The sequence below is a fragment of the Hemitrygon akajei genome, chromosome 7 (assembly GCF_048418815.1).
Source record: "Hemitrygon akajei chromosome 7, sHemAka1.3, whole genome shotgun sequence".
Taxonomy (NCBI): Eukaryota; Metazoa; Chordata; class Chondrichthyes; order Myliobatiformes; family Dasyatidae; genus Hemitrygon; species Hemitrygon akajei.
The window spans coordinates 81301446-81326448 of NC_133130.1; the positions used below are offsets into that span (position 1 = coordinate 81301446).

At 40.5% G+C, this 25003-nt stretch overlaps 1 protein-coding gene across 2 annotated transcripts in view; it reads left to right on the top strand.

Annotated features, from left to right (window-relative positions):
• The window catches only part of ankef1a (ankyrin repeat and EF-hand domain containing 1a), a 65351-nt gene extending 40720 nt beyond the window's left edge, over window positions 1-24631 (top strand). Inside the window, exons 4-10 of one of the 2 annotated variants that reach the window (XM_073051298.1) lie at window positions 2133-2282; window positions 7111-7234; window positions 14515-15337; window positions 16432-16658; window positions 19039-19220; window positions 21762-21890; window positions 24161-24631. In XM_073051298.1, coding sequence (XP_072907399.1) covers window positions 2133-2282; window positions 7111-7234; window positions 14515-15337; window positions 16432-16658; window positions 19039-19220; window positions 21762-21890; window positions 24161-24301 — 1776 coding nt within the window. In that variant the 3' untranslated portion in view covers window positions 24302-24631. The remainder of the gene's footprint in view (window positions 1-2132; window positions 2283-7110; window positions 7235-14514; window positions 15338-16431; window positions 16659-19038; window positions 19221-21761; window positions 21891-24160) is intronic. The other variant, XM_073051300.1, reaches the window with a different exon arrangement.
• Window positions 24632-25003: the final 372 nt, after the last annotated feature.

Consider the following 25003-nt stretch of genomic DNA (forward strand, 5'->3'; position numbering starts at 1 on the left):
ATTAAGAATATAGTTAAGTATTAGAATCTGGGGTTAGTTGTTTAGAATATGAGAAGAATATTAAAAAATGAGATAAGTGCAGCATGAGTAAATGTTTGTTGGCAGCATGGATTTGATGGGCCAAAGAGGCTGTTTTTATACTGTGTTCCATTCAGTGTTCTTTAACCAGATTTATAAAGGTGAAGTGCTGCATGCACATAATCAAGTACAGTTGTTTGGAGCAGACGGAGGAATTAGCAGCTGCAGCTGATAGGCAAAATGATGATCATTTCTAACTTTGGGAGGCCTGGAGGCCTAAACTTAACCCCAACCCTAAACACTGTCCCTAAACTTTGAATTAGGTTGGGTGAGTGTGGAAGGCAGGCAGGAGGGTTGATGGTTTGCGGGTAGGAGTTTGAAGGTCGAGAGCTGATGAAGTGCATTTTACCGACGTTACACACTGTGATGATGGTGGAGAGTGTATATGGCAAATCATTGCTCTGGTTGATCCTGAATCTCGTCAATTTTCTTGGGAATTGCTCAACATGTACTTTGTTAAAAGTGAAGGGATTTTCTAATGATAGTACCAGTGAATGTCTATGAGAACAAGGATCAGAATTTACTCAAATGATAAAGATGACCTTTGTACACTTTCAGCTTTAGGAACATCAGAAAAGCTACACAATTCTATTTGCACTGTTAGCTGGTGCAGTGGAGAGTATTGTGAAGGTCTTTAAATTCTACATGGACTTGCTTGATCTCTTGTCATTCCTGTGGTTTAAATCCAGCAAAATTCTCACCTGGAAAATGTGTAGGTAGTTGTTTAAAGCCATTCTTGGCATTTCCTAGGGGAGTCATTCTCAACTAATGCAGTAGGCTGGGGAACCCATGTGGAACGCCCAGATACATTTTTTTGAGGGATATATAAGACAAGATTTCCAGGTTTCTCAGCATCCTATTCCATTTGTTGGCATTCTGAGGAGCCAAGTCACTCATTATAGTTCATGGAAATACCTACCTGAAATTTAATTGGCCTTCATACACTATCAATGATAAGTTAATATAACAATGATACACCTCATAGGTTGCTCAGTGTAACCTGTTTCACACAAGCCGTATACAGTCAGCCCTCCTTATCCGCGAGGGATTGGTTCCGGGACCTCCCGCGGATACCAAAAGACGCGGATGCTCAAGTCCCTTATATTGTTACGAATACAGCAGCAATGAATACGAAACTGAGACAGGGTTTATAAACAAATCCCGTGATTTATTAACCTCTGCTCAAAACTTAGAAAAGTAAGCAAATGACTAACTTAACCGGAAGTTAACAGTTAGGCGGCAATATCTAACAAACAGTCAAATGTAGAAACTGTTCTTAATGAGTTCTCATCCAAGCACAGACTTAAAGTGATAAATTCAAAAGTCCATGTGATTTATACAGTCATTAAGGAGAGACTTCCCTGAAACAAACGATTTCTTCGAAGTAACGATGAATCTGCCGATCCCACAGCCAGGAGATGCCTTGTTTGAAGAAATCACGAGGAAATACAAGGAACTGACCTTTTGACTGGAGGGTGGTCACTGCACAAACCTTCCTGACCTTGCAGGGGTTTAACTCAAATGTGCAAGCCACAATTCCTGAACGAAGTCACAAAGGTCTATCATTCCCCAAAACGCTGAATGACATTAACTTTATCCAATCCTTTGAACTCGGATAACCCCGGTAATGCCTTCACTCTCTGATACTGGACTGTAAGGGTGAAATAAACATGCAACAAACAAAACCGGTGCAGCCTCCACACCTCCAACCGGCAACAACAACGTTGCACAAAAAAAATGAGAACTGTGTCACATTTTGACACAGGTTTAAATACCATTTGGAACATGCCATCACATGACATAACATTACCCCACGGTCATGAGACAATTACATCATCCCACTGTTCCGTGTTCAGACTGTGAGCATGTAACAATATAAAATGGCGTAGTATTTGCATATAACCTACGCACATGCTCCCGTATACTTTAAATCATCTCTAGATTACTTATAATACCTAATACAATGTAAATGCTATGTAAAACAGTTGTTATATTGTAATGTTGAGGGAATATTGACAAGACAAAAAAACTGTACATGTTCCTCTTGCTCACAGGCAACGGGCCATACAGCGCTAATGGAAGCATCCAGAGAAGGTGCCATTGACGTTGTGCGCGCTATCCTGGAGAAAGGCTGCGAGGTTAATCTTATACAAAAGGATCGGTACAATGCTGCACATTTTGCTGCCCAGGGGGGTTTCTTTGAGGTACAAAAATCAAAACATTATAAGCATCTGCTGTGTAAGTTTAGTCATTGAATCAACTGTGTTGCATTTTTCTTGGCATTAGAATAAAATTGTAAAAATTATAAGGCTTTTTAATAAGCATTAGCTTCCGTCTAAACTTCAAACTAAGTTAAATACATGCTATTTTAATGTTGTATTATTGAATGCAGGAAGCTGAAGTAATTCAAGTGGCACCGAACCATAAAAACATTGCTTAGAAACCTGGTAATTAACCATCAAGTCAAGCCTGATGTTTTTCTTCACATGAACTAGTTCCTCTAATCTCCTGCGATCTTCCTATGCTCTTTAATATCCCTTCTTTCAAGCAACTATTGAAAGCTGTTTTTAAGTAATCTATCATCTCTGCTTCAAAGACAACTTAAAGCAAAGAACTGAATGTTCTAGCCATGAATTTTTAAAAGCCTGCCAGGGATGTCTTGCACAATCTATACAAAGTCAAGCATTGAGTTAAATTCTTCCTGTGGTTTGCAAGAGCACAAATAAGGCTTCCTTATTCATCAGAAATAGGGTTTTTTGGGAGCTGAGGCTGTATAATGACTGCCTTGCACAGCAAGTAATCCCAGTTCATGAAAATTGGTGGGAGCTAGAAGAATCAGAATCAGGTTCATTAGCACTGGCATGTGCCATGAAGTTTGTTAACTGAGCAGCAGCAGTACAATGCAATGCATGTTAATACAGAAAGAAAAGCGAATAAATCAATTACAGTAAGTATGTATGTATATTGAATAGTTTAAAATATTCCAAACTCAGAAATAATGTCTATTTTTTAAAAAATGAGGTAGTGTTCATGGGTTCAATGTCCATTTTGGAATCGTATGACAGAAGGGAAGAAGCTGTTCCTGAATCGCCGAATATATGCCTTCAGGCTTCTGTACCTCCTTCCTGATGGTAACAATGAGAAGAAGTCATGTCCTGCATGATGGGGTCCTTAATACCGTAATAGATGTTGTCTTTCCAAAGTACCACTCCTTGAAGATGTCTTGGGTACTGCGGAGGCTAGTACCCATCATGGAGCTGGCTAATTTTACAACGTTCTGTAGCTTCTTTCGGTCCTGTGCAGTAGCCCCCCACCCCAATGCCAAACAGTCATGCAGGTTGTCAAAATATTCTCCGTGGTACATCTATAGCAGTTTTCAAGTGTTTTAGTTGACAAGCCAGCTCTCTTCAAACTCCTAATGAAATGTAGCTGCTCTCTTGCCTTCTTTATAGCTGCATCAATCTGTTGGGACCAGGTTAGATCCTCAGGGATCTTGACACCCAGAAACTTGAAACTGCTCACTCTCTCCATTTCTGATCCCTCTATGAGGATTGGTTCATGTTCCCTTGATGTGCCCTTCCTGAAGCCCACTCTTTTGTCTTACTGACATTGAGTACAAGATTGTTGCTGCAACACCACTCAACTGGCTGGTATATCTCGCTACTGTACGCCCTCTCATCTCTGTCTGAGGTTTTACCAACGATGATTGTATCATCAGCAAATTTATTGATGGTATACCCATACAGTCATGGGTATAGAGCAGTGGGCTAAGCACACTCCCCTGAGGTGCACTAGTGTTGATCGTCAGCAAGGAGGAGATATTATAACTAGTCTGCACAGATTGTGTTCTTCCAATCAGGAAGTCAAGGATCCAGTTGCAGAGGGAAGTACAGCGGCCCAGGTTCCATAGCTCATCGATCAGGACTGTAGGAATGATGGTATTAAACACTGAGCTATAGTCAAAGAACAGCATCCTGACACAGGTGTTTGTACTGTTCAGGTCACCTAAGGCTATGTGAAGAGCCATTCATAGAAACATAGAAAACCTACAGCACAATGCAAGCCTTTCAGCCCACAAAGCTGTGCCAAGCATGTCCCTACCTTAGAAATTACTAGGCTTACCTATAGCCCTCTGGTTTTCTAAGCTCCATGTATCTATCTGAAAGTCTCTTAAAAGACCCTATCGTATCCACCTCCACCACCATTGCCAGCAGCCCGTTCCATGCACTCACCACTCTCTGAGTAAAAACCTTACCCCTGACATCTCCTCTACCTACTCCCCAGCACCTTAAACCTGTGTCCTCTTGTGGCAACCATTTCAGCCCTGGGGAAAAAGCCTCTGACTATCCACACGATCAATGCCTCTCATCATCTTATACACCTCTATCAGGTCATCTCTCATCCTCTATTGCTCCAAGGAGAAAAGGCCGCGTTCACTCAACCTATTCTCAAATGGCATGCTCCCCAATCCAGGCAGCATTCAGACATAAGAGGTCTGAGCAAGAGAAAGTGGAATGCCCCCTTGAACCTATTCTAGTGTTTGGCTGAAAACTGTTTGACCCACTGTGCAGTAATCTCTGTTGATTTCCTTTATGTCCAAAAATTTATTGATCTCATCACTGAATACAGTAAACACTACCTGGCATGTGCTGGAATGGACAACTGCCTGGTGTTGTCCCTCTGTTGGCTCAGCCACTTACTGAAAAGTGCTGGATAGTAAAATGAGAAGCAATAATGTTTTTATTAGAACTAAACTACAGCTTTCAAGAATAGAGAATTCCAAAGTTTTACAGCCTCTGAGTGACGGATTTTCTGTTCACCTTCTTTCATCGCCTTAGAACCCTTTAAGGCAGAGATGAGGTGGCTGTAATCTGCAGGTTGTGAATCTTTGGAATTCCCTACGCCAGTGATCTGTGGAGGTCCAATCTATGAATCCATCTAAGAAAGAACAGGCACTTTCTATAGGAGAGTCGAGAGTTAAGACAATTAGCTGGGAAGTGGAATTTGAGGCCAGTATCATATCAGCCGTCATCTATTAAAGGACAGAGCAGGCTTTAGGGATCGGCTGACTCACTCTGTTCAATTACGTTCTTTTGTAAAAAGCCAATCTTTCAACCTGAGACTGTCATCCCAAGCTCTAGGCTGTCTTTTTTCCTTGAGGAAAATCTAAGCATCAAGTCCATAAGCCCGTTAGCAATTAGTTGAATTAATTCTTCCGATGGCAGAAACATTTATCGAGTGGGGCGGGGAGGAGGGGATGGGGCTTCATGATGGGAGTTTGGCTGTGCCATTACCTAGTGGAATGAAATAATTCAAGCTCTCAGAGTAAGCGAGAGTTTATTCATCTCTGAAATAAAGTCAAAAATTACTGGAAACACTGGGCAGATCAAGCAGCCAGGGTGAGAAGAGAAACAGAGAGAATGATTCAGATTGAAGACACTTTGTAAGAACTAGGAAAGTGAGAAAAAGCTCAATTCAAGTTGATGTATGACTCTGGGAAAATGCTGGAACACTTAGCAGATCAAGCATCATTGGGAAAAGAGAAAGTTAAAGTTTCATGTCAAAGATCCTTTGTCAGAACCAGGACAGGGAAATTTTTAAATTAAAATCCAAGTTGTAGGGGAAGGAGTGTAAAGGATAAAGGAGCTATCTCTCATAAGGTTATCATAGTGATAGACTACATTTAAAATGTATTGCTAATGTGGATACTGGGAGAGAAAGTAAACAAAAGGATATGCAAAAGCTGTAAAATTGAGGTCAGATCTGTTGCATAGAACAGTTGGAAATGGCCAGCAGATCATGCAGCACCAATCTCTGTGCTCCCTGCAGAATCCACTAGTCACAGCCTGCCAATCTGAGAAGGGTCTATTTATTCCAACTCTGTTCTGTCAGATAACCAACCCTCAAATCCTATCAGCATGTTACCCCATTTCTGTGTGCTCTAATGCCAGTGACCAATTTTGTTGGAATTTCAATATCTTTAGAGAAGTCGAAATAGTCCATTCCTATGGTTACCTCTAATCAGTTCAATTAGTCACATCCTCAAAGAACTCCAACCACAGTTAAAACAAGATTTTCCGTTCATAAACCCATGGCTCTGTTCAAAGTGTATTCTTTTCAAAGTGTAGATTTGTCAATAACAAGATACTATATGGCAATAAATATACAATAAAGACTATTTGTTTTATATCTTCAATTGAGATGGAAGCTTCCAGGAATAGAAAGGAAACTGTCCACGTTGGAATGAACCCTCTAAGGCACACTGTAAATGATTTCCTCTCTCTTTACAATCTCCAGAAAGCACTCTGTGTTTTTTTGAGCACAGTTGGTATTGAGCCATCTGCAGTGGCATTGAAGTGACCGACTGTGAGGTGACCGACTGTGAGTGGGGTAGCTCTTCACTGACAGCTAACTACAGAGCTCAGTAGGCTGTGCTGCTTCTCCCTTCCCTAGAGAACTACCGGAACAAAATCTGGCTCTTTGTCCCATCAGGTCTGTGCCAAACTCTTATTCTGCCTAGTTCCATAGCCCCCCATACCCCTCACACCCATGTACTCATCTAAATTTCTCTTAAATGATTGAACCTGCATCCACCACTTCCCCTGGCAGGTGGTTCCACACTCTCACCACTCTCTGAGTGAAGAAGATCCCCCTCTGGATCTGCTTAAATATGTCATCTTTCGCCCTAACCTCTAGTTCTAGTCTCACCCTTCCTCAGTGGAGAAAGCCTGCTTGCATTTCCCTTTCCCTACTTTCTGGACTTCAGTTTATGTTAGGAAACATTCAGCCATGCATTGCATGACAATTGAAGTCATTAGCTGCTCTGAGAAGAGGCCCGATGCACTTCCATGGATCTCAACTGGACAGGCTCAGTACAATTTTACCACTGGTGTGACTTGGAAACAATCGCTGATGTAGTTTACTCCAGGTTGCATCGTTTTCGGATTCATCGCACCGAAGGAATAAAAGGCTTTGAACCGTTGGCTCAATAAATGAAACTGACGGTTTATTAATATGTTTATTTTATTTTAGATCCTTCGAGCTTTAGTGGCTTATGACTGCGATATCAATGTTATCAACATAGATGGAAACTCTCCATTACACCTTGCAGCAATGGGAGGATTTGCTGACTGTGCCAAGTTTCTGGCACAACGAGGTACAGTTACGAAGCCTGTGAGGCAAGCAAATGCTTCCCACAGATACGTCTGGCTTAGTGCGTTATCCAAACTGCACCTATTTACATCTGATAGAGTAATGGCAAAAGTTGAAGGCTTCCAATTGTCTAATGTATGTCATTTTACACTGTTAAAGTGTTAGATAAATGCTGATTTTTTATTTTGTTTTTATAGTATATAATGTGTGATATATTTATTAGACTCGTTGCAGCTGCATTTTGTTACTGCTCTAAAATTTGGCCTCAGTTGCTCTGCACCTATTGATGTGCAGCTCACTTTTAAAACTTCCGAGACAAGCCAATTTTAATGACTGAACTTGCTTTAGTATCTGAAACTGACCTCCTGCTAAAAAATCTGCCGACAGCGACTGTGTGAGAAGATGAGAGTTTATGAGGATTAGGCCAATGCATTAGTGGCAGTTCTTTGAAAGAACCTTCCAATTAGTCCTCCACTTTTCTGCTTATTCTCCATAGCAGCTTTTCAAGCATTTTTTTGGACCCCCTCTCTGAAATTATCATTGGATCTTCCTGCACCAGTAGAACATATAGGAGTTGCAACAGGACTGGGAACTGGTGACCCTAAAGAAGCAGTCCTTGATGTGTGGTAACTAGCTGAAGGAGTGTAGGGATTGTAATGATGTGAAGTTTAGTAGTCACAAGGATTTATTCCCAGGGAACAGCAGCACTCCTGATCCTTCAAGGTATTCAAAGACATCCTGTGGGTACTGAAAGGCATCAGGAGCCTTTGGTTCCATTGGCTGCTTGCAGCCTTGCTTCTCTGGCAACACACACAAAATGGAGGAACTCAGCAGCTCAGGCAGCATGTATGGAGAGGTATAAACCATTGACGTTTCGGTTTGAGACCTTTCATCAGGACTTCGGCAAGGGGGTACAGGTGAGTAGCAAGTAAGAACAGGTTAGGAATTTTTAGTATATAGAAGTCACCTAAAATAGCAAGTGACAACATATTAAATAAAGTAAGGGTGCAGGATCAGGTGACATGTTATAGCTGTGTGATGTAGGAACTGGTGAACTCCATTGTGGTTACTCTGACTTTGGCAGTTGGCAAATGTTAAGAGTCCATCATTAAAGAGGAGATTTCAGAATACTTGGAAGCATATGATCAAGTAGGCCGAAGTCAGCATGGTTTCCTTATGGGAAAATCATGCCTGAAAAATCATTTGGAATTCTTTGAGGAAATAACACCAAAGATAGACAGTCAGTGGATGTTGTTTACTTGGATTTTCAGAAGGCCGTTTACAAGATGCTGAACATGAGACTGGTTAACAAGATAAGAGCCCATGATACAGGGAAGATTCAGACAGACTGATTCAGACTGCACAAGGTAAAGAATAGGAATAATGGGGTCCCTTTCTGATTGTCTGCCAATGTCGAGAGGTATTCCACAGGGGTTGATGTTGGGACCACATTCTTTTCGTGTTGTATGTTAATGATTTGAATGACAAAATTGACGGCTTTGTGGACAATACGAAGATAGGTGGATGGGTAGGTTGTGTTGAGGAGCAGGGTGTCTGCAAAAGGATTTAGGCAGATTAGGATGATGGGCAAAGAAGTGACAGATGGAATACAGTGAAAGACGTGTACGGTCATGCACTTTGTTAGAAGAAGTGAAGGGGTAGACTGTTTTGTAATTGGGCAGTGAATTCAGAAATCAGAAGTGCAATAAAGGTTAACTTGAGTTGGTAGTAAGGAAGGCAAGTGCATTGTTAGCACTCATTTCAAGAGGACTAGAATATATAACCATATAACAATCACAGCACAGAAACAGGCCGTTCCGGCCCTCCTAGTCCGTGCCGAACTCTTAATCTCACCTAGTCCCACCTACCCGCACTCAGCCCATAACCCTCCACTCCTTTCCTGTCCATATAAAATATAAAAGCAAGAACGTAATTCTGAGATTCTGAAAGGACCTGGTCACACCACAATTGGAGTATTGTGAGCAATTTCAGTCCCCATATCTAAGAAAGGATGTGCTGACATCAGAGAGGGTCCAGAGGACGTTTATGAGATTTGTCCCTGGAATGAAAGGGTTACTATATTAGCATTTGGTGGCTCTGGGCCTGTACTCATTGGAATTTAGAGTATTGAGTGGGGAATCTCATTGAAACCTACTGAATATAGAAAGGCTTAGATAGAAGAGAGGATGTTTCCAATAGTGGGAGAATCTAGAATAGAGGACACAGCAGAATGCCAGGACATCCCTTTAGAAGAGGAGGAATTTCCTTAGCCAGACAGTCGTGAATCTGTGGAACTCACTGCCATAGATGGCTATGGAGGCCAAGTTATTGGGTATATTTAAAATGGAGGTTAATGGATACTTAATTAGTTAGGATGTCAAAGGTTATGGGGAAAAGGTAGAAGAATGAGGTTGAGAGAAAATAAATCATCCATGATCAGACGTTAGAGACTAATTCTCCTATGTCTCATCATCTTATGGAAATGGGGAATAGAAGGTTATAGAGCTTCTTTTCTATGGCAATTGACAAGCTTGGAACACATGTTGTAAGTGTTCTCATTCTTATGAATCCACTTACCTACCCAGATAGGGTCAATAATTGGCAACTTTTTGAGTATCAGCTTTAAACCTGGAACTATGGCTGTTGTCAAGACTGCCAGAAAAACAAAAAACACAAGAGATCCTACAGATGCTGGAGATCCATAGCAACCCACACACAAAATGCTGAAAAAACTCAGCAGGTCAGGCAGCATCAAAGGAGAGGAATAAACAAGCAATGTTTCAGGCTGAGATTCTTCATCAGGACTGGAAAGGAAGAGGAAGAAGCCACAATAAGAAGATGGGTTGGGCAGGGACCTCCACCTCCTCCTCTAAAGGGATGACCTTCTATCTTGCTCTGTCCTCTATACTGGGATCATTCTCATAAACATCCTCTGGCCCCTCATCAATGCAGGCAGATCCTTAGAAATTGGGCCCAAAGTTGCTCACACTACTCCAATTGTAGGCGCAGTCTCAGCCTTACATCCTTGCTTTATATTCTAGCCTTCTTGAAATGAATGCTAACATTGCATTGCCCTGCTTACTGCCAACTCGAGTGAACCTTTAGGGAATCCTGCACTTGCACTCCTAATTCCCTTTGCTCTTCCAGTTTCTGAATTTGCTGCCCTGTTAGAAAATAGTCCACAACTTTTTTTTCTTCTAAGGTGTGTGATCTTACACTCCTTTCACTGTATTCCATCATTGTGCATCCACCTAATCTGTCTTAAGTCCTTCTTCAGCCTCCCTGCTCCCTCAACACTACCTGCCCCTCCACCTGTCTTTGTATCATCTGCAAACATGGCCCCAAAGCTATCAATTCTGTCCTCCAAATCGTTGACATATAACATGAGAAGAAGTAGTCCCGATACCACTTCTGTGGAACACAATTAGGCACCGGCAGCCAACCAGAACAGATTTCCTTTACTCTGATACTTTGTCTCCTGACAGACAGCCAACCTTCTTCCATTCTGGTATCTTCCCTGTAATACTAAAGGCTCTTATTAAGCAGCCTCATGTGCGGCACCTTGTCAAAGGCCTTTGAAAATCCATATAAACACAACTGCTGACTTTCCTTTATATGTCCTGCCTGCTATTTCCTCAAAGAATTCCAACAGATATATCAGGCAAGATTTCCCCTGAAGGAAACTGTGTTGTCTTTGGCCTACTTTATTGTGTGCCTCCAAATAACCTGAAATCTCAATCTTAATAATGGGTTGTAACATTAGATGTAGGAATGGAATTAGGCCACTCAGCCCATTGAGTTTGCTCTGCAATTCCATATTATCCCTCTCAGCCCCATTTTTCTGCATTCTGCTCCTAACCTTTGACACTGAGTGACCAAGAACCAATCAAACATCACTTTAAATATACTGAATGACCTGGCCTCCACAGCCATCCATGACAATGAATTCTGCAGATTCACCACCCTCTGGCTAAAGAAATAACCTTCATATCTCTGGTCTAAAAAGACATCCCTCTATTCTGAGGCTGTGCCCTCTGGTCCTCAGCTTGCCTGCTGCAGCAAACATCCTCTTCAAATCCACTCTATCTAGGCCTTTAAACATTCAATCGATTCAAATGAGATCCCCCTCCCCCATTCTTCTCACCTCCAGCGAGTACAGGCCCAGAGTCATCAAACATTAATGTTCCTCATACATTAAGCCTTTCATTCCCAGAATCATTCTTATGAACCACTCTGGACCATCTCCTATACAAGCACATCTTTTCTTAGATAAGAGGCCCAAGACTGCTCACACAAGTGTTTTCTGACCAGTGCCTTATAAAATCCTCAGCATCACATCCTACTCTTATTCTAGTCCTCTCAAAATAAATGCTAACATTACATTTGCTTTCCTTACCACCAATTCAATATACAATTTCACCTTTAGGGAATCCTGCACAAGGACTTCCAAGTCCCTTTGTAACTCTGATTTTTGAATTTTCTCCCCATTTAGAAAATAGTCTCCACCTTTATTCCTTCTACTAAAGTGTAGACCATACACTTCCCAATACTATATTCTATCTGCCATTTCTTTGCCCTTTCTCCCAATCCATCTTAAGTCCTTCAGCAGACATCTGGTTTCTTCAACACTATCTGCCTCTCCATGTATCTTTGTATCATCTGCAAACTTGGCTACAAAATCATCAATTCTGTCATCAAAATCTTTGGCATAGAACGTGAAAAGAAGCGGTCCCTATACAGACCACTGCAGAACACCTGTGCCTGCTTGCCAAAGGCTCCTGAGCTGAAGCCTCACATTTCAGACTCCGACACTGGTCCATTTACACAGTGACCACACCCAACATGGTTCTGGTGACCTTAGCCTTATTGCCAACCACTGAAGTCAGGTTAACCACAATGGAGTCCACCACATCATACAGCTACAACACGTCACCTGATCCAACAACCCTACCCTATTTATTTAGTTGTAATTTGTTTTTTTAGGTAACTATATTAAAATAAACCTTACCAGTTCTTACCAGCTGTTCACCTCTGCCTCTGTACCGAAGGCTCTTAAGCCAAAACCTCAGGCCTAGACTCCTAGACTGGTTCACTTATAGATGACCTCTCCTTGCCAAAGCCTCAGTTCCCCACTCCAGCAATGGCCGTTCCCACAATGGCACGAATCCCCATCATTCTGCTTCCCTCTCCTCCCCAGGTGGTTACCAGAGGTTCCTCAGCAATGAATGTTTTCTCTTTCTCGCCCTCAGCTACCTAACCCAGAGCCATTCAATCTGGAACGTGTTGTACTGCTTGGTGGAATCCGATTCAATAGCAGGGAAATTGAATAAACACTTGCATGAGGAATGTCATTGAGGTTCCGGGTTTCCAGTTATTTTGCCATAGTACGGGGTCATGGTTTCATCAGATAGGGGCTTCGTAGATCATTGTGGCTCAGTGATGCTTTGAACAATTTCCCTGATTAGTCCCATTTTCATGTTTTTTCCCCACAATTGACCTTCAATTCTCATCTCTATTTAGCTAAGTTCCCATTAAGTGGCCTACTTCAACCCCTCCCACATTCTGTTATTTCCAAAGTAGATTAGATAGATAGATAGATACTTTATTCATCCCCATGGGGAAATTCAACTTTTTTTCCAATGTCCCATACACTTGTTGTAGCAAAACTAATTACATACAATACTTAACTCAGTAAAAAAAAATATGATATGCATCTAAATCACTATCTCAAAAAGCATTAATAATAGCTTTTAAAAAGTTCTTAAGTCCTGGCGGTTGAATTGTAAAGCCTAATGGCATTGGGGAGTATTGACCTCTTCATCCTGTCTGAGGAGCATTGCATCGATAGTAACCTGTCGCTGAAACTGTCCCCACTCAATAAATGTTTTTTTTTTAAATTTAAGTACTGTGGCTCAGGTGTAGTTTTGTGCTTTGTAATGGCAAGAAAAATATAATGGCAGCACCTCAGGTTTTTATGCTTCAATTCCCAAAATGCATCACCTTAGAAAGTGGGAGTGGTTGAAGAAGGTCACTTAATGGGGACTTAGGAGTAGCAACAGGACTGGGAACTGGTGACCCTAAGGAAATAGTCCTTGATGTGTGGTAGCTAGCTGAAGTTAGTTTGAGGTTGCAGTGATGTGAAGTTTAGTAGTCCCAAGAGTTTCTTCCCAGAGAGCAGAGGAGCACTGCTGTTCCTTCCAGGTGTTCAAAGACATCCTGTGAGTACTGAATGACATCAGAGACCTTTGGTTCCTGTGGTTGCTTGTCTGGCAACACAGACAAAATGGAGGAACTCAGCAGCTCAGGCAGCATCATTTATTCATGGTGTTTTAAGTCATTGAAGTACAGTGGCTGAGGTGTAGTTTTGTGAGTTATAATGGTGGGAAACTTTTGCAGCACCTCAGATTTATATGCTTCAGTTCCCAAAATGCATCACCTGAGTGTATATTTCTTCAATATGTTTAACATGGTCAAAAACATTGAATTGCCGAGTCAGAACGTATTACTTATTGTTCCTCAATGTCGTGACAGAACTGGAAGAGAGAAACAAGGCAATATAGTGGATAGGGTGGTGAAGAAAGCTTTTGGTATGTTGGTCTTTATAAATCAGAGCATTGAGTATAGGAGTTGGGATATGATGTTAAAATTGTACAAGGCATTGGTGAGGCCGAATTTGGAGTATTGTGTACAGTTCTGGTCACCGGATTATAGGAAAGATGTCAACAAAATAGAGAGAGTACAGAGGAGATTTACTAGAATTTTACCTGGGTTTCAGCACCTAAGTTACAGGGAAAGGTTGAACAAGTTAGGTCTTTATTCTTTGGAGCGTAGAAGGTTGAGGGGGGACTTGATAGAGATATTTAAAATTATGAGGGGGATAGATAGAGCTGACGTTGATAGGCTTTTTCCATTAAGAGTAGAGGAGATTCAAACAAGAGGACATGAGAGTTAGGAGGCAAAAGTTTAGGGGTAACATGAGGGGGAATTTCTTCACTCAGAGAATGGTAGCTGTGTGGAACGAGCTTCCAGTAGAAGTGGTAGAGGCAGGTTTGATATTGTCATTTAGAGTAAAATTGGATAGGTATATGGACAGGAAAGGAATGGAGGGTTATGGGTTGAGTGCAGGTCGTGGAACTAGGTGAGAGTAAGCGTTCAGCACGGACTAGAAGGGCAGAGATGGCCTGTTTCCGTGCTGTAATTGTTATATGGTTATATTTGGAAGTTTACCTCAATGCAAAGCTTGTAATTCTTCTTCTTATAACTTTTTTTTTCTCTGTCTCTCAGGGAGCAATCCCAAAGTAAAAAATTTACAGTTAAAAACTCCTAGGGCTGCAGGTAAAGCACTTGGCTTTAAAGCTGTGTCGAAAGAACTACGCAAGGCAGAACGACTCTACAATAAGTATTCCAAACCTGGTATGAAAAATCCAAGTCCACCCTGGGCCATCCATTTCTATGACTGGTCTCTATACCATGAAAATACTCTCCGGAATGCTTTTGCAACAATGGACAGAGGGGATGGCACGCTTACCCGAGAGGATTTTACTGCAATTTTGCAGGAAAGGAGTGCACCAATAATGGAAGAGGATGTCAGTACGTTAATTGCAGCACTTGACAAATCTCGTACTGGAATTATTGACATCAATGAATTCTTCCAAGGTTCCAAATACCTTGAAAAGATTTACCTTATGTCCTCATATGAACCAAAGAAGAAAAAGGGAAAGAAAGGCAGAAAAGGCAAGAAAGGCAAGCTGAATATACCAATACCAATCTGCACAGTTCCAGAAGAATATATAATTCGACGTGAAGATGGAGGTCCACCAGACTTTATGATAGAACTATTTAAGAATTTCACTGACACAAATCGATTTAGCCGTGATAAGCCACCAGAACATCCACTGCAGGACGATTCTTCATGGTACTTAGAAAAACCAGAGAAAGTGTTCACCAGCATTAACTATGCAGCGAAAGCTGATGATATGCAGTCTTTAAAGAAAGCATTTTATCAGGGAATACCAGTCAATGTGCAGGACAAATATTTTACAACACCACTTATGGCAGCATGTGCAGATGGCAATTTTACACTTGCCAAGTACCTTGTGGAAGCAAAGTAAGTCTCTTTTCTGGCTGACAATGAAAATGTCTTAAATTTATTTCATCAATCTTGTGTATATTTTTCTGCAAACTAGTTTAAAACTTTGTGGCGAATTCAGGAGAGAAAAGTGGTCAGCCAATTGCACTGTCATCTCTCACCTTATAGAGTACAAACAATAGGGTTGTAGCTGACCATGTATTTCATGTCATTTTGTATTAGTCTAGAGTTCCTGGCAATGGCACAGCCTGCAGAGTCTCAGAGAGCTCCACGTGCTTGACTGCAGGAGAATTGATTAGAAACATAGCACAATACAGACCCTTCAGCCCACAATGCTGTGCCGAACATGTACTCGCATTAGAAATTACCTAGGGTTGCCCATAATTGATCACATTGGATCAAGTGGAAGGTATTCAAAACTTATTTTGTTGGTTTAAAATTGTTTTCTCCTGATGGGATCTCCTGCAAGGCTGTGACAGGCAAATATCCACTGTCTCTTCCCCTCCTCATTTCCTCTGGAGCCAAAATGTAATGCTGCAAGTTTGCCAATATTACACTAATAAACTAAATTCCAGGAAAGCATCTGACATCGTTTCAGTTCGTTGCTCAAAATTTACCCTGCACTTTACTGTTTTGCAAAATGCATGGTAATTACACCTTGCCTTCTTCATAATGAATCTTTGTCCAACTGGAAGTAAATATTTGGAGCTGTTTTGCAGAATCAAACATTTGACTTCAGTCAGCCAAAACCCCTTAAAAAGGAACAAAAATAAGTTACATTTAATAAATATTTACTATTGTCCTCACAAAGTAAAGCATTAAAAGAATTTGACCTGCATCATTATTTGTACCGTTGAGGACTTAAGAATCAACAATTGTAACGGTAGATCCACTCTGTTTTAAAGCTGGCTATTGGCATGGGGATAAATTGAATTTTTTTCATGTTAGCAAGCCCTGGGGTTTATTATCTGTCACCAGAATGATAGACAAGAGAGCATTATTAAAATCTTGTTAAATATATCACTTGGAATAAACATACACAAAATAAATCAATAGCTCCATGTGAAATATCTTTACAATGTATATTCTTATAATGTGTTGTGCTTTTCTAGGGCTAATGTAAATGCATATGACAATTTAATGTGGACACCCCTGCACCATGCATGCCATGCAGGACAGTTGGACATCGTGGAATTGCTAGTGAAGGCTGGTGCATCAGTAAATGCAGTTTCCATCAACGGAGCCACACCTTTAATGAGGGCAATAGAAAGCTGCAGACTGGATTGTGTGAAATATTTGATTAACCAAGGTGCTAATGTTGAACTGGAGAACTCTAAAGGTAGGCTGAAACCGTGTGACGTGTTTGGCAAATGGTATACTGCAAAAGTAGAAATATTTCTAATAACTACACCTGTCTAGAGTTTAACTTGCAATGATGGAGCAAAGTAGTCGTTGGTTTGTCAGATGCCTTGTATCTAAGCTGGTTTTTACTTCTGGCGTGTGCCTGAGATAATTTAAAGGTCTGTTGACCTATTATGAATTACAATTAACTGGCTAATATCTCCAGAAAGTTAGAGTAATTGAAGAAGCATTTGAAAAGATCATCCTTAATACCTCAAAATGGAGTAAGTTTCTTCTTCATTGTTTTTCTTTCTATGGGACCAGTGATGTTCTCTTGCCCTCTTTGGTTCCAAACGCTGAATAAAAATAATGCTCATTCGACGTAGATAAAGGACTACTTGTACATCAAGATGCCCCAGTGTTCATGCCAACTTGAAGCATCATTGTTGTGGCTCAGATGCTATTGTGGAACTAAAGCACAGTAATGGAAAGACCTTGCATTCTGTGCAACAAGGGAGAAACATTTTGGAAGTGAGAAATCAAAAGACTCATCTCAGATCACTTTGAATTAAAGTTTCCATCGTTGGTTCCTTAAGACAAATGGCTATTTATTAACTTATTGAGATAGAGCTGGAAGGCTCTTCGAGCTACGCTGCCCAGCAATCCTCCAATTTAATCCTAGCTTAATCAATTTATAATGACTGATTAACCTACCAACCGGTATCTTTGGACTGTGGGAGGGAACCAGAGCACCCAGAGAAATCATGGGGAGAACGTAAAAATTCCTTACAGGCAGCAGCGGGAATTGAAGCAAGGTCACTTGAACCACTATAGTGCTAACCACTATACTGCTGTGCCGACCCATTAATATAGCAATTTATTCTATGTCTCTTTCTCCCAATTGACAGAAGTGTTACTAGACAGTTTATCATTCACTGCAATAGCCCAGATCTTGAGCTCGTGTAATGATAATTTTCATAAAACTTTGCAGATGCTCCAAGTCTAAAATAAGTGAATGTGCTTATGATTCTCAACACATCAGATAGTGTCTATAGAAGGAGAAGCAGAGTTGGCACTGCACATCAATGAGCCTTCCATTAAAGTGTAGACATAGTCCCTGAGCGTATACAACATTTCCTGTCTTGTTTTATTTCAGGAGTATTATCACAGTTCAAATGCAAATTCCCTGTTCAATCAAGCATGCAACGGTTCTTCCAAGAGAGCCTAATGGTGGTGTGATGGACTGTAATCTGATTATGGAAATGTACCAGATTCCACAAAGCCTTACGCTACTACAACCAACTCCACCTCCGCTGCCCCCTCCAAGTAAAATAGAAAGATGTATTTCTTTTTACCCCTCAACCAGAATTTAGATTGGAATTTACCCTGCACAGGTACCTGGTGGATTCCTCTTGTGCTTCAGACTCCAGCAAAGTCTGTCCTGTTTACCATTAGCTCCTATGCCTCCGCTAAGGAGACTTCAGCATTTATTCATGAAAGAAAAATCTTGAGTTACTGACAAGCATTGTCAGTTACAGATTTTTTTTTCTCTCTAAATTGGATATTCCAGCCCAGCTCCTTAAAGTATTGAAGCATTGTAAACCGCAACCATCGGAAGATGCCCGAGACATTTGTGAGCAGGATATACAACAATTTTGGAAATTATATATTGAAAGTAGCAGTAAAGAAAGTGCCTTTGCTTTGTTCTTTCTGCCTTATTTGCTTTTGTTTGGATAATCAATGGCAATAGTGCTTATATGTACTAACAGAAAATAATTTTGCTCACAACAAGCTTTGACTTACCGCTCACTGCATCAATATTTGCTGTAAGCATTGTTATTAAGAGAAATTAAACATGGAAATTGGGGAAAAAAAAGGTTCTGCATTGCTGATGTGTTTTGATGAAACATTAATCTGCAGCGTCGTATGCAGTCAAGAGCTAAAAATCCCCATGGCAATGTGAAGTTGTTCCAGTGTTCTTGTAAATATTTATATCCCGTAAACCAACATTTTGAAGAATGATTAACAATTTATCTCATTGATGTTTTTGCGTGCCTTACTATCTACAAATTCACTCTCATGTTTGTCTACACCAGCGTCTAATTTTTGAAGTACTTATTAGGCTTTGAAGTATTCCTTGGTACCCTGAGGAAGTGAGGGACTAATGTATATTTTGTCCGGTTTTTCACTGTCTCGTTGTTACTTCTACTGTATGGCGTACTAGACTGCTACCACAACAAATTCAAATTCCATGACCTATGTAAGTGACAATAAACCTGATTCTGATATGGCTCTTTCTTGTGGACTGGGAGTGGGAAGGGGACAGGGAGAGGTTATATCACATTACATCAAAAACTATTTTTTTTCATTAAAACTAGGACAAAATGCTTTGGATATTGCAAATGCCTATGCTGACTTAAGGATAATTGAAGTGGTGAAAGCCAAGGTGGACAGTCTTCCAAAGAAAGAGAAGCCGAAAGGCAAAGGAGGAAAAGGAGCAAAAGGGGAAAATGCCCTTTCTTCAAGGATACAGAACATTGCAGCTTTGGGTGGGGAAACGGTAGGCAATACATTTTCTGTCTTGCCTTTGAAGTCTTTCCAGTAGCATGTTTTCTATACATTTGTAGCCAGTTTTTTATTCATTGGTAAATGGGAAAATGAAGAGCACAGACCTGGCCTTGATCTTGATGCTTACTGCGGGGGCAATGCTCACCAATGCCTTACAGGCTTTACTAATACATGTGGAACTACAGGGGTTACAGCACAAGGGTGCGTGTCTGGGAGCCACATTCTGGGTCCCTGCCTGGGCAGCTACCAGGAAAGGTAACCTTTCTGCTTGATGTGGGATGATGATAGGCTTAGAGTTACCCCACAAAATCAGGGCCGTCAGCCCTCTGATTCCATGCTAAGCACAAGCCAGCTATTAACACTAACCCTCTATTAACCCTTATTGATACCATTTTCCCCACGTTGTGTTTGTGGGGAAATTATCAGGCGGGGGGGTGGGGGTGGGTTGCTGGGTATGAAATTAAGTAGCGATTTCAGTTCTAAAAGTATTGCAGTTGCAAAACTTTGAAGGCTGCAACCTATTTCTTGAGGGCCCCAGAAATCATTCCAGCTATGTCTACCATTCAGAGTTGTAAGTCCCAGAAATTTCTGCCTGGTCATGCCGGATGAAAGTTCACTGGATCAGTGAAAGTTAAAGCTCTCATCTGATTACTTTAAGGGTAAATAGTTTCTTTTGTGGCAGAGATTTGTTGCGTGAATTCACTGAAGCTCCTGAGGTCAATGCTGAACAGAATGAGGGTTGCTTCTTCAGACCATTGTGGGCATCCCTCCCTTCAGCAAGGAATTAACAGATTTGGAGGGTTAAAATGTTGCAAAATCTAAACACAAGTGATGTACATAGCACATCCAAAGTTTTCAAGTTATTGGGTTATTTGAAACATTGGCACAGATCCTAAGAAACAGGAATGAGATTGAGTCATCTGGCCCTCAGGCCTGCCTAGCCATTCACTTATATCAAGGCTGTCTATCTTTGTACCATTTCCAACTCCATTTCCCTTCACTCCCTTCATATCCAGAAACTTAACAATCTCTGTTTTGAATGAACTCATCAAAGATGTCATGATAGATCTTTGGAGCAGAGAACCCCAAAGGTCCAGTGTGCTCTGTGTGAAGAAATTTCTGCTAATTCCAACACTAAATTGACAACCCCTCATTCTGAGATTGTGATCCCTGATCCTGAACTCCTTAAACCGAGAAAATGCCCTGTCCATCTCCATCCTGCCAAACCTTGAAAGAATTTTGTTTTTGTCGGTGACAAGAGGACGTAACAATTTCATTACATTAAGATTTAGAAGGCTCTGGCATGAATTATTTTAGTCTGGCTTTCAGGCTGGGGACATTGCAAGAGGATTTATGGCATCCAGCAATTTAATCAGCCAATTTATTTTAAAAATTGGGAGTATAACTAAAATAAAATATAACACTTGAAAATAAATCCCATATAATTTTAAACACAGATTTTGTAGATGTTGGAGATCTTGAGCAACACACACAAAATGATGGAGAAACTCAACAACTCAGGCAACATCTATGGAAGGGAATAAACAGTTGATGTTTCTGGCCGATACTCTTCATCAGGACTCAAAGCCAGAATAAAATGGGGGGTGGGGAGGAGTACAAGATGGCGAGTGGCAGATGGGGCAGAAGGTTTTGGGTGGGGGAGGTATTGGGTAGAAGAAGTAAAGGGCAGAGGGAAGTGGAATCTGGTAGGGAAGGACAGTGGACTATGGAGGAATGGACACCAGCGAGTGATGACAGGCAGGTGAGTAGAAGAGAAAGTTTGAGAAGGAAATCAGAGTAGGAGGGGCAGAGATTACTGGAAGTTAGAGGAATTGATGTTCATGCCATCAGGTTGGAAGTGTTGCTCCTCCACCTTGAGTGTGGCCTCATTGAACTAGTAGAGGAGACCATGCATTGACATGTTGAAATGGGAATGCAAAATCAAATTAAAATAGCTTTGAGAGGATTACACCCCATACATGAAAACAGTTCTTCAGGGCCAGATAGATTGTTCGCCAGTAAAGTTGATGTAATATATTTTTACAAATCATATTCATAAGACTTTACTTTTTGATTGTCGAGGAGCAAGAATAGAGGGTAAATGTTTATATTGGCAAATTGTACTTGAAACATTATAAAATAGGGAATCACTGAATGGATTTCTACTTCCACTTGCAAATGCTCAAAAAGTTGCTGTCAGTTTCACAAAAAACTGATAATGAATGCTGATGTTTTCAGTGTCATTACAATTCCATGCCCAAGTCCATTTTCCTCTAAAAGACCCTGGATAATTTATGGCTCCAAGAGATACTGCTGTTCAAAGTTTGTAAATCCTATAACATATAACGACTGTAGGTTTCAATGAGTTGGGAATAAATGTAACTTCAGCTCTTTGCTTCCAGCAAAATATGGCTTAATGCTGGGGATGTACATGATCTTCTGGCTAATATTGAATATTTTATGGTAGATGAAGTCCCACTCAAAATTAATGCCAGACTTTCACTCTAAACACAGTTTTCTCTAACAAATACAGGTTTCAATACAGTATCCCACAGCAAGAACCCCAAAGCGTGTAATCCACAGAGAGAGCATAGCAAATAAAAGTGAAATGTTAAATAGTGGAGTGGCCAAGAAAGTGGACATAACCTTTGTACCAAAAAGTGTAAGTACAAGATCTGCAAAGTTATATTTTTTTAACATATTTAAGACTATTAAATCTCCTAAAGCTGGCATACAACCACAGATTCTTAGTCAAGTGTGGCAGATGACCGAGTAGCTGGAGCTTGCGAAAGAAATCGAATGTTAATATGTTTAACACAAACTCCCCACTAAAATCCACAGACAGATTCAAGGCAATTTGGCTTCAGTTTTTGGGAAGGCAAACTGCAAATGCTGTTAAATTTTTGCAAACTAAATGTCTGAAAATTATTGAATGAATCCTGAATTCTCAGATTTATTGAATGAATCCTTCAGGTGTAAGCTTTTGAGGTCAGCAATTAACCCATCAACAGGCTGACCATTTTTTTGACAGCTGGTTCAGATTTCCTTTTGGGGAAGAGCAGGTTGGAAAATACGCTTATTAATACATTCGATATGTGGAAGGACAACCAAATGGAAGGCTCTGTTTATCTTGGGCATACACCAAAGAACAGAACTTATTCATCCCTCAAAGCTTTGGTTGGTAAAATGAAGGTTGAAAGACATAATGAAAAGCCAGCAGATACAGGGTCCCTGAAATATCGTAGGTGACTAGTGGAGTTAGGTGACTACCTTAGAGCTCAACAGGAATTTAGGAACAGCACCGGGATATTAGAAAGCAGCAAATCTCTTTTTGGGTTACTGTGGAACGGATTTTTAACTCATTCCGGCAGAAACTGGGCAATAGCTGTTAAAATGTCAGCAGTACACTTGCCTGTGTTTCCTCTCTTTCCATACAACATAGAAGGAAGCCATCAGGTCTCTTTGACTGTGAAAGCAATCCATAAATTTTATGTCTTCACTTAATCAACTGTAATCTATTCTCTTGCCTAGTCTCATATGTACCCATTAACATCCACCCTCAAATCTCCCACCAGCCACTTACAGTGTAATTTGATGTGACAAATCCACTGGAACAAGGTAGTGGATGAGTTATTTGGAAAATGTGAAAAGCTTCACACTTATAATACACTAACACATTAAGCTCATAAAATTTCTGGTGGCTCTTTATTGGTTAGTCAGCCCATTTCACCTATTCTTCACCTACAAGTGCTTGTCCAATCCCCTTCTTGAAAGTTTAGTTTCTACCACTCTTACAAGTCACAACTACTCTTGTGTGAAATCAGTTTTCCTTTGTATCCCCACAGTACCTTTTATCTATTAAGGCCCTCCATTGGTCATGGTTGACCATGGATGTTGCGTCCCAGCGGTCTGTGTGATACGTGAGCCGGGGCAGTAGGATATGGAGAGCAAGCTGTTGTCCATGTAGCAGGCTCCCCCTCTCCACACCACTGATTAATCCAAAGGAACAGCAGAGACCGATACAGTTTGGCACCAGTAGCATTGCAGGAGTTGCCAGTTTAATTGAACTCAACGTAGGGAGTACTTTAGGGTCTCCAGCTCCGGATTTTTCCTCTGGGTTTACTCCCAAATCACGTGAAGAAGATGGGGAGATGCAGTTAGCTTAAGTCATAATTGCAACACATAAACATTCTGAATGTACAAGATAGTACTGTTACTAGATTAGCATAAACAGAAGTTGCTTCCAATTGTAACTGCATATCCAGTGGAAGTGGTATCGCAGTACAAACTGGATGTAACACTACAATTAACGTTTTAGATAGATAGATAGATAGATAGATAGATAGATACTTTATTCATCCCCATGGGGAAATTCAGCATTTTTTCCAATGTCCCGTACACTTGTTGTAGCAAAAACTCATTACATACAATACAATACTTAACTCAGTAATAATATGATATGCATCTAAATCACTAGCTCAAAAAGCATTAATAATAGCTTTAAAAAGTTCTTAAGTCCTGGCAGTTGAATTGTAAAGCCTAATGGCATTGGGGAGTATTGACCTCTTCATCCTGTCTGAGGAGCATTGCATCGACAGTAAATTAATAAACATTGTCAGAATAAAGGTAGTGGAAATGCAGCCTAAATTTGTTTTATTTTTTATTCATAATAACTGACAAATGAATGGTCAAACAAAGACAGAAAATGCTGAAGATACTCAGCAAATTAACCAGCATCTGTGCAGAGAGAAACAGTTAATATTTTATATTAATGACCTTTCACCAGACCTCAAGAGTGTTTCCTGCATTTTCTGTTTTTAAGTTCCCAACATCGGCAGGTTTTTTTTTGCTTTTTGATGCGTAAACTTGTTTTGCTTGACAGTTGCTTTATTTGAATTTCATGTGGTAAGAGTATTTTCCCTTTCCTCCAAGACATGGTCTAACCCACCAACAACTGAAGAACTAATTCAGAGGAGAGTTGAAAACCGGGAGAGATTCACCTACGAAGTTGATTTTAGTGACTTCCTAATGCCTTTCAAGAAAAATATCAGAACCAGACTGGGAGAATTGTAAAATACAGGTGGCAGGTACTGAGAACAATGCACAAAGCAGCTGTTGAATTTAGAATCTCACAGAAAATCGTGAATTAAAGGCAGATGCAACAGAAATATTTTGATTGCAAGGATTATCAAATACACATAAAAATGTATGTGAATATATATTTTGAGAAAAGACTGAAAGGTGTTTAAAAATTTAAAAAAATATCTATTTCATTTTGTAAAACAGTCAATTTCTACAACATTTTGAATTATTGAATATCTTATTGAATATCTGTTTTAAGTATGTAATGTCTGCATTATTGAACTTTGTCAGTTTGTATGTTAAAGTAATAAAATGGCGAAATATGGCATGGATGTGTACGGTTAGATGGACTCTGAGCTGCACTTGCATAAGCTGCAGAAAAGAAGGTCCACGTTTCTTGGTTGATATGCCAAACCATGAAAGCCCCAAGTTCAAAGGCTTTTAACTTTCCACATCTTGAGGCTTCAGACATACAGTAATTGAAGCATGTCGAACCATCATTTCCTTACAACATTTCTGAGAACAATACGATTATCAGCAATTTTAGATGAGGAATCTTTAGATGCGTTCTATCCTTCCGAGGTTGGCATTCCCACATAAGATCCGATTGTCAGAACTGGAGCGGGTGCAAGAGGTGTATGCATTGTCAGCCTACACTAAAGGAGAAGGTGGCCAACTGCTGGTTTAGTGGTT